The sequence below is a fragment of the Arvicanthis niloticus genome, chromosome X (genome assembly GCF_011762505.2).
Source record: "Arvicanthis niloticus isolate mArvNil1 chromosome X, mArvNil1.pat.X, whole genome shotgun sequence".
Taxonomy (NCBI): Eukaryota; Metazoa; Chordata; class Mammalia; order Rodentia; family Muridae; genus Arvicanthis; species Arvicanthis niloticus.
Genome location: NC_047679.1, coordinates 107,790,623 through 107,801,369, shown reverse-complemented (window position 1 = coordinate 107,801,369; position 10,747 = coordinate 107,790,623). Strand labels below are relative to the sequence as shown.

Sequence of the window (10,747 nt, the reverse complement as noted above, 5' to 3'; positions counted from 1 at the left end):
AATCTGTTTATATTTCATATGGTGTGTCTGCTTCCCCCCTTCTTTTAAAGTGCATAAAAGAGTTATTCACACTTTAACAATAATTATAAAGCAAAATGTCCATGTAAATTCTGTCTGAATAGAAACAGGAAACCGAACACAATACCGATCTCATTATTTCTCTCCCAACTTGGGATTAAACTCGGACCAGTTGCTGAGCCAGAATTCTCTGATGTATAAGAAAATGACTGTTTACTTTCATTTGTCAAGGTCTGTGCCATACTGTCTGTTTAAAAAAAAATCTGAATATTGGGCTATGGGAGCAGCTTAGTGGTAACAGGTTTCCTTGGCAGAGTCAGGGCTATAGATTTGATATCCAGCACCACAAAAATTTTATTATCACTTCTGGCCATAAACCACTATCTTGACTTTTGTGATAAGTGTTTCCCCCTTGTTCTCATTTTTATGTTATAACATATAAACATTATATATATTATATATATTTGCATGTTTAAGGATATATAGTATATACTTCATATTTTGTTAATTTCACCTAATAGTTTCTCACAAAAGTGGTTGTATATAGAGACAATACATTTTCATTGAAACTTTGGAACAACTAATACCCACTGGTGAGTTTACTGTGTGGCTGAAATGGTCCCTTTCATCACTGCCTGATTTATTTACCTTAGGTATGCAAAACCTTGGCCCAAGTGTCTCTCTGCAGCTGGGGCAGACTCTGGAAGCTAGTAGTTGAAGGCTAGCTCTTTACTTTGCTCTCCAAATATGAAAAAAAATGCACTTCCTTGAAGTAGCATCTAGGTGGCACATCTCTGTCTCTTCCACAATATATGTTTTCAATTCTAGTAATGTAATGTAATGCCAGATTGGTTTAAGTAGCTGCATAATGTCAGAGCCATGGGGTATCTGCCAATAATGTCTACATACAGGGAGTGAAACTATTCCAAGAGAGAAGTGTTGGTGGGGTGGTATCATCCAAGCCATTTGACAATGGATGAGTCTACAGGTATTGCTGTTTGCCCTCTGGTCTTGCTTTGATCTAGACTTTCTTCACTATTTTCCTTTTCTTCCCCTTTGGAATGCTGACATACATTCTGTGCAATCATATGTTGTGTGGTGGTTTGAATAGAAATAGCCCCCAATAGGATCACAGATTTGAATGGTTGCTCACCAAAGAATGGCACTATTAGGAGGTATGGCCTTGTAGGAGTAGGTGTAGGCAGAACTGTGTTACTTTGGGGGTGCACTTTGGGTTTTCAAATACTCAAACCAGGCCCAGTCTCTTTTTTTAATTTAATAATCCAGATGTAGAACTCTCAGCCCCTCTCCAGTGGCATGTCTCCCTGCCTGCTACCATGCTTTCTGTCTTGAAAGCAATGGACTAAACCTCTGAACTGTAAGCCTGACCCAATTAAATATTTTCCTTTATAGGAGTTACCATGGTCATAGTATCTCTTCACAGTAATAGAACAATGGCTAAGACAGGTTGGAGGTATGTAATTTGCTTTTGGGGGTCTTATAGTGTATTACAATTAAGAGATTGTTTTGAGTTTCAGAGGAGATTTTGGACATTAAACAGTGTTTAGATTGAGAAAGCCTGTGGGTACTTTTGAAGCTGGACAAAGTACATTTTGGATTATGATATAGCCATGAGTCCATGGGGGCTAGGGAGTGGAATGTGGTGATTTGAATGAGAAATGTCCCACATAGGCTCAGGTATCTGAAAAATTTGATTCCCAGTTTGAGGCACTGCTTGGGATAGTTAAGAGGTTTGACCTTGCTGGAGAAAGTATGTCATGGGGTGTGTGGGGGAACCTTTGGGTGTTTGCATTCTCATAGCACTTCCAATTTACTTTCTTTGCTTTCTTCTTGTGTTTAAAGATGTGAGCTCTCAGCTTCTTTTTCTAGCTATCAAGTCTGGCACTTGCTGTCATGCCTCCCACCAGGATGGACTCTTATCACTGTTACACTGTAAGCCAAATTAAACTTTTTTTTTCCTTCTGAAGGTCCTACCAGCAGCTGACTGAGACAGATACAGATACTCAATCCCGGAACTGAAGTTGGAGACCCGTATAGTTGAATTAGGGGAAGGATTGAAGAACCTGAAGGGGAGGGTGACTCCATAGGAAGACCACCAGTCTTAAGTAACCTGGACCCTCAGGAAAATACCAGAGATGGAGCCACAAATCAGGCAGCATACACAGGCTGGTCTGAGGCCCCCAGCACATATATAGCAAAAGACTGCCTGGTCTGGCCTGAGGGGGAAAAGATGTGCCTAATCCTGGAGAGACTTGAGGCCTCAGGGAAGGAAGATGGGGAGGGGAACACCCTCTCAGAGGCAAGGGGTAGAGGGAATGGGGTGAGGAACTGTGGGTGGGGAGGCGCTGGGGGAGCAATGGCTGGAATGTAAATAAATAAAATAATTAATTTTAAAAATGATGAAAAAAGTTACCCTGGTCTTTATATTTTATCACAACAGCAGAAAAGTAACTGAGAGATACTGTAAAGGAGCCTCGAAGATGTTCTATGCAAGGTGGTTTCTTTTTGCTGTCCCTAGGCTGAGTTTGGATTCTGTGCTGGAAGCTGCAATTCCCAAGTCCTGTATTTTTTTTTTTTTTCAAGAGTGAAAGGGATGAATACATCTGTGTTATTTAAGGAGGTGAATGTGAATATCCCTTGGGACAAATGACATGGCCTGGATAATACTCAGACTTTGTACAGGGGTATAATGAGAGAGGAGATGTATGGCATATGGAATTTAGGGGATGCAGTACCAGATCTGAAGTGATCTTCAAATGAGTAAGAATCATATTGATGGATGATTGAAGATATTCCAAACCATACTGTCCCAACTGTCTAGAAAATGAATGGCCCACATTAAAATGTACCATAAAGTCAGAGACAACAGTTGTGGTAACTTGTCATTACAGATAGCAACACATCCACCACATAGAACATTCATTCAAGGTAAAGACATAATTTGAATTCAAATGTATTTCAGTGAGTTATAAGTAGTAGAAACTAGGTTTGATGCCTGAATAGTTGAATCCTGTATTGTTATGTATGTGATACCTGTCAAGACTGGGAACCTAGGACAAGATAAAAGAAGGAAAATGGAAGAAACATGAAAAGCTGATGTAGAAGTCCAACGGTATTGTATGGAGGGTGAAGGGCCAAATGCAGCCATGATGCCAGGTCTTAGACTGAACACTCCTATGCTATTTTCAAAAAGAGAATCATTCTATTGTAGTATCTGACATGTAAACTGTACTGTCATACACAAAGTATTTTTAAGGAGGAATTAGGTATGTTCTCTGCCTTCAGGTAGGTGTCAGTCTATGTTGGGAAGTGTCTTCTTGACTCCCTTTTGCCTAATTTACTGCCTTTCTAGGGAACTTGCCTTTAGAAAAGTACAATTGTGCTAGATTGCCGACATTTACAAATAATAATAGACTCAGCTAACTTGGCAACTGTTTAGGGCTGACTTCCAGCCAGTTTTTTTAAAAAATACCCTTGGCTCAGTTTGAAACTTGAAATGTTACCTTGAGTTTTTTATCATTTTGTTAATTAACATTCACTGACGGAATTTCATACACCAACACCTTTCAAAATGTTTTTCATTCATTTAATTTTTTTTATCTGTTTTATGTTGAATCTTTATTAACTTCATTAAATTACATATTATCATATCTGTTTTGCAGATGCAAGTCTGAGGCCAGAGAGATTAAATAACTGAGTAGAATTTAAACTCCAAGCTTTTGGATCTGCTAATTTGCCAGAAATAATTTTTTTTTTACCATGAATGATATGCATTTAACAAACACTATTCATATAATTTATCATATTTTATATCTTAGGGTATTATACATGGATCAAATTTCAGGATTGGAAAGCACATAAAAATTTTATGTAACTTTTTTCTCACCTAGGTTTTACATGATAATTTCTAAAAGTAGAAAAATCTTTATATAATACAGTTAAAATGGTTATAGTTAAAACCAGTTTCTTACCCAGCAAACATTAATGTACTTAGAAAAACAACATCATTTTATCCTAAAGAAACAATGTGGCAGTGATATGTAAAGTAGTAGAAGCAATGTGGATTATTTTACTAAGTACATTAATTAAGTACATTTACTAAGTACATTAATCTCTTGACCTTCTAGCCTTAAGTAATTAAGGCTAGAAGGTCAAGAGATTAGGGCCAACCTGGGCTACATAGTTAGAAAAACAACATCATTTTATCCTAAAGAAACAATGTGGCAGTGATATGTAAAGTAGTAGAAGCAATGTGGATTATTTTACTAACTATGTAGCCCAGGTTGGCCCTAATCTCTTGACCTTCTAGCCTTACTTTCTTGTTATTATTGGTGTATGCTTCCACACTCATGTTTTCCTTTCCAGTGTTTGACTTCTACTAGTTCACACTTCTTGCTTTAAGCAATGCTTTAATTTTCATCCTTTACCATTTTCTTTATTCCTTACATAAAGAAAGAGCTTCATCACAGACAACTAAATATAATAGAAAAATGTCTCCCATTGTCCTACCACATTGCTATAACTACTGGTAACATTTGGAGCAGGAATTCTCACTATTTACATAAATTTTCTTTCCTTTTTGTCTAAAATGAGAACATACGGTTCTTCACTTTTCTTTTCATTCAACTGTATATTGAGATCATATTTCTGTGTTAATAAATGCCTATTTATATAATCATTCTTTAAAAAATTGTTCCTGATTTATTCATTTTTATTTTATGTGTATTTTGCCTGCATGTAAGTCTGTGCACTGTATGCATGCAGTGCCCAAAGAGGCCAGGAGAGGGCATCAGATCTCTTAGAACTGGAGTTACAGATGGGTGTGAGGCCCTCTATAAGTGCTGGGAGTTGAACTGTGTCCTCTGGAAGAAAAGTAGTGTTTTTTAACTGGTGAACCATCTCTCTGGCCCCCAGATAATCATTTTTAATGTTTGTGTAGCATTCCATTTGTGAATGTGCTTTACAATTGTTTTTCAGTATCTTCTTAAATATCTAAGTTGTTTCCATTAGGGTTTCCCCTTTTTAGTAATAACTGTCCTGAGAATCATTACTGTTTAGATAATTTATAGGCAACAACAGGAAGATAGGTGACAAATATTTTTCAGTCATTTTCTCAATAAAATTTCCATGACTAAGGAGGAAGCTGCATGAAGAACAGGGAACTTAATAAAGATGAAAGAAAGAACAAGGGGTTGCATGAGTTTGGGGGTTGAATCTGGTTTACAACACTTACTAGCTATGGGCCTTTAGAATTTAACCTTCTTAAATTTCCATTTTCTCATCTGCAAAACAAATATGTTTATTTTTATTTGAAAAAATTATTGGGAGGATTAGAAGTATCAGATAGTAAAAATGTAGTATACCAAGGGTCAGGGGACAATGCAGAAGAGGGAGAAAAAGGCTGGAAGAGCCAAAGAATGTGGAGATGCGCAGCAGAAAAATGTCTTCACTACATGATGTAATTATTGCACTGAGGTTGTGGGTACATGTAGAAGACCAGCACAAGAATAGGGCTATTATCTTTTCATCATGGATGAAAGGTGGGACCAAGGTCCCATCTCTCCATGAGGGACTATTGGCTGTTAATTGTTGTTGGGGGAGGAGTATCATTTTCTTTGGTAGAGGTAGCCACTGGTAAGTCACACTCTTGCTTCAGTAAATAACCTCCTACCCATATGTGGGCAAAATTTCTGATTCAACCCAGTGGGTCACACACAAAAGGAAGATGCAAAAGTAAAAAGACATGTTCTAGCAGGAGAAGTAGGGGTATAAAACAGGGGCTCGAATTATTTATGTTAATGTCTGAAATTGTCAAATGATTAAAAAATAAATTTACTATAGAAAATTTATAGCATGAGGAAAGAATATAGTATACTATCTGTTACAGGATTAGGTTGGAAAAAATGTCTATTCAATATGATCATTAGCTTTTCCTTAACACCATCAGTACCAAGAACATATGACTTTAAAAAACATCAGCACTACAAATTAAAACAAAACAAAAAAAAAAAAATGAGGAAGATTGTTGGCTCGAGCAGACTGGTATCACCGCAGCAACTAAGATACGTTGACCAGAACTCTGTGTTCTAGCCTTGAAAGATAATGATGTGGTTTGAAGCCATCATGTGGTTCCCATGAGAAATTTCAGATATAGGCTAAGAGAAGGAACACCAAGCCCTTGAAGTGGCCTTTATGAATTTTGTCTAATACATTAATACCACGAGTGAACATGCATTCTGGTAGCTACTGGACATGTCTAACTCTATCGACGTAACAATTGTGCAACTTCTACGATGTTCATATCTGTTAAAATAAACATCTAGTATTGTAGGCAAGATTAATTTTGAGATTCCTACATTCACATGGCTCTGGTTCTTTATAACCACTTGTCTTGTTCTCCAACCCCAGTGAATAGTAAAACTAAAGACCACTTAAAAAACACAAATTCATATTAAGGTAGAGTAGACGCACCTAGAGCAGGGTGTTGAGAATCATAAGCTAGCTGACTTGAACAAAGTCTACAAATTATGAGTTCTAGGCAGATTCACAATAAGAGGGTACACAGCAGCTGTTGCTCTAATTACATGAATCTGGTGGCAAAGTCTATTGACTAAGCATCAACCTTTACAGCCAAATGTGTGTACTTGAATGCACTTACAGCACTGTCTCAAAAAGCAGGAATCACATTATACATATGTGGGAAATTGCCAAAGTACAAATATGTTCTATTCCCAGCTCCCAAATCAATTCCCACATTCTTCTCTTGGAATGTGGAACACATGTTCACACAGAAAAGGTTTTCCTGATGAACGTACATTTAATCCGTAGTACACCATAAACACGATAGTAGCAATGAGTAACACAGCATCACACAATATCTTGTTAGCAGGGACACAGCAATAGCTAACAAAGATTTCTTATGCTTTTAGGCCTTTTCTACAAGCCGCAGGTGATAAAAAGGGAAATTCTATTTTCTCTCCGTTGAAGTTTGGATGAAAAACAGAAAAAAAAAAAAAAAAAAAAAAAGGAAAACTCTTTACTTCCTCTGTTTGGTAGGTATGTGTATTTTACTGTGTCCCTTCAGGTCTTCAGTAACTTGTTTACCAAAGGACCTTAATGATTGAGGAGTTTGTACAGGCAGTGGGGAAAGGGTAGGAATTTGCATTCCTTAATATATTTACTCATTTAATAGAAAATTCATATTCAAATGGTGAGTTAGTTGACTTAATTCTCTCCTCCTCCTCCTTCTCCTCCTCCTCTTCCTCCTTTTCCTCCTCCTTTCTCCTCCTCCTCCTCTTTCTCTTCCTCCTCCTGTTCCTTTTTCTCATGGAATCTGATGCTTCAGGAATACTAGTTCTTCATGTTCTAAGGCACCCAGTGTCCATTGGATAGTGCATGACTGTACCTCAGTAAGAAACATGAACAGCAGACTTGGGAGGAAGGATCCACAAATAATGTAGGTAAAATGAGAAGATATTGTCATCAGGTTCTTCTCTCTCTTTGGCACACTCCTTCAGTCACCAGCTTCTTCCTCGCCTCTTTTTCTGTGTTTAAAATTTAACCATAGAATGCAGCATAGTTGCTTACGCCTGTAATTCTAGGGTTTGAAAAGCTGAGGCAGAGCAGCTGAAAAGTAAAGGTCAGCTTGGGCTACAGAGCAAGACCCTACCTTAAGAGGTGGAAGAGGGGGAAAGAGAGGGAAGTAGGGGAAAAAGAGAGGGGGAAAGGGTAGGGAGGGAAGGAGGGGGACACAAAGGGGAAGTGAGAGAGAGAGAGGGAGAGAGAGAGGAGAGAGGAGAGAGAGAGAGAAAGAGAGAGAGAGACAGAGACAGAGAGAGAGAGAGAGAGAGAGAGAGAGAGAGAGAGAGAGAGAGAGAGACTAGTGTAGGGATGGAATCTCTTAGCCATTCACACTAAGGTATGGGTGACCATACCTTAATATTTGGGGTCATCTGACTGCTATGGTACTATCTGCACAAACCACACCTTATTTTAGAAGAGTTGTTTAGGAAGGTGTGTTGATGCCGGGCGGTGGTGGCGCATGCCTTTAATCCCAGCACTTAGGAGGCAGGCGGAATTTCTGAGTTCTAGGCCAGCCTGGTCTACAGAATGAGTTCCAGGACAGCCAAAGGCTATACAGAGAAACCCTGTCTCGAAAAACAAAACAAAACAAAAAAACAAACAAAAAAAAAAGAAAAAATAAAGGAAGGTGTGTTGATGGAAGCTAACTGAACCACAGCTACTTCCGAAAGCATTTGCTTCATTTTGGAAACAGTATGCTTTGCTATTGTTTGGTATACTGTTTCTAACATGTTATGTTGTCTGTCATCTCTAATGACTGAAATTTAAAGGCTAAGATATCAGTTTTTTCCATTGTTGATAAATGATGAGGTGACAAAGAAGCAATAATTAACAGATGTGTTTATACATACTCCCACCTTTTACAAAATACATTCAGCGATCATTGATTAATAGAAAGATGTGAACACAATAGAAACGAAAAAAAAAATCATAGCTGTTCGGAAACCTATCTCAAGTTGCCTTGGGGTTTCTGGAAGACTTTGACATTGTCCCCCTTGATTTTTAAAATTCAGGGGTGCAGTCAAAAGAGGGACTCCTGCGTACTGGCCATCAGAGAAAATCAGAAAGCAAAGCAAAACGCTTATTCATAAAGTATGAGTCAGGTTTTGCCTTCTACCAGAAGCGATTCAAGTTCTCTTTCAGCAGAGTCTCTGAAGGTGACTGTTAACCATCAATCTAATCCTTTCTGAAACCCGGGAAAGAGCAGTCCTTAGAGGGACTGTGGACTTTCCAAAGAAACACTATGCTGAGAAAGACCTATAGTGCACTCATAAGCAGAGGAGTTCTTTGTGCAAGAAGGGGAGAGCGCCCCAAGGTACAGAGGTGCAGAATAGGTAGAACAGATTGAAGGCAAAGAGAATTTCTTCTGCACACATCTGTCAGGGGAACTCAGGCTCACTGTTGGGGGCATATGGAGAAGTAGAATTTTTAAGGGGCCATGAGCTGTGGGTTTCGTTCTCCACCCTTGAGTGCACCCCACAGTCAGGCAACAGTTGGTCGTGTGGGACCAGCCTAGGCTCTGGATGGGGAGGGGGAGTCTCGCGATTGGTGAGGGGGGGCGAAGGGGGAGGGTGATGGGGGGAGGCCATGACGTAGGGTGGGTGGACGGAAGTGGGGCAGGGTTGAGGGTTATTTAAAGAAGGTGGGGGGCGAGCGAAGGGGTTGGAAGCTAGTATTCCCTACCCCTGCTCTAGCAAGCTCTTTCCAGCGCAGCCACCGCCGTCGCCCAGGAACCTCCCATCTCCCCTTCCTCGTCCCACCTCGTCTTTCCCGCTCCAACGCCATGGAGCCGGACACGGCCACAGAGGCAGCCACCGTGGCAGCCTCGGATGCCAGAGCCACAATCGTTGTCGTGGAGGATGAGCAGCCTGGGCCGTCCACCTTTAAAGAGGAGGGAGCGGCTGCTGCCGCCGCCGAAGCCACCGCGGCCACTGAGAAGGGCGAGAAGAAGGAGGTAAATAGGAAAGGGGTGTGTGCGCGCGCTCTGTGTGTGCTGGACACATCCTGTGCCTGGCTTCTCGCAGGGGCCCAAACCCTGACCCTTTGGCGCCGACAGGTACCAAGATCACCGCAGGGATGGGGGCAGCAGGGCGGCAGAACCATCTAGCATTCCCTCCCCTCCCCCTTTCCTGCTGGCCGCCTGCTGAGCGGGGGCGGGGCAGGGCGGGGGCGCGGCCGGGTGGCGGGGTGTCTCGATCCTGAGCCCCAAATCTCTCCTATCCACGGGTCCCCTTCTACCTTCCCGGAACTGGGGGAACCTTGTGGGGGATGGGACAGTGCAGGAAAAATGCCTCCGCCTCTCCCTCTCCTTGCTCGATCTTCTACCCCCCTCTTCCCGTCGGCCTCTGCCTGGGAAATCTGGGCCCTTTAGTCCCACCATCGCGCTGAAGGGGATTTGGCTGAGGCTTATTTTTGTAATTTAAATTTCAAGGTGGTGGTGGTGGTGGTGGTGGTGGTGGGCGGGGGTTGGGGGGGGATAAAGAAAGGGAAGAGGGAGGATGGTTGGAAGATAATGCTTGCTGTGATTGGCAGTGTCTGTCTTCGGGATTACAGAAATAAAAAAAACAATCTCTCATGTTCCTTTGATCCCTGCCTCATGGTGAGGAGGGGGTGTTATGTCAAGAAGACGTCCTCTCTGAGCTTTATCTTACAACCCTCACACCGAGGAACCATGCTGTCTTAGGAAAATGTCCAACCTTTGCACCCTCTCCCTCTCCTGCCCCGCCCCTGATGGTATAGTGTTTCACTCCAGGACATCCAGATGATTCCCTTATCTGGCCTTTGGCCTTCCAGCCTTTCACTTCCCTTGCCTAGTGGGGCACCATTCATTTCTGGACACATTTTATTTTAAACGTTGTAAAGTCCTACTCTGTAGGGATGAACACATGAGAGAGGACCACTGTCACACCTATTACAGACAAATCCAGGAAGTAGGTATTATTTCCCATGACTATTTAAGTAAAACTATAAAATGCTTTGAAAAATCGATGTTAAAGAATAGGGTGGAACATAAGTTTTGATGTATAATAAAATTGCAGAACAGACCGTTTATAGGTGGATTTTTCCCCATTTAACAATATACATGATGATTTAAAAATGGTGGGTAATTAAAATTATGCTTTAGGAA

The 10,747-nt window shown here is 40.9% G+C and overlaps 1 protein-coding gene across 1 annotated transcript in view; it reads left to right on the top strand.

Annotated features, from left to right (window-relative positions):
- Positions 1 to 9,254: 9,254 nt before the first annotated feature.
- Positions 9,255 to 10,747, top strand: part of Smarca1 (SNF2 related chromatin remodeling ATPase 1) — a 74,313-nt gene continuing 72,820 nt past the window's right edge. Inside the window, 1 exon segment of the mRNA XM_034485783.2 lies at positions 9,255 to 9,574. Within this exon segment, the coding sequence (XP_034341674.1) occupies positions 9,404 to 9,574 (171 nt within the window). The 5' untranslated portion in view covers positions 9,255 to 9,403.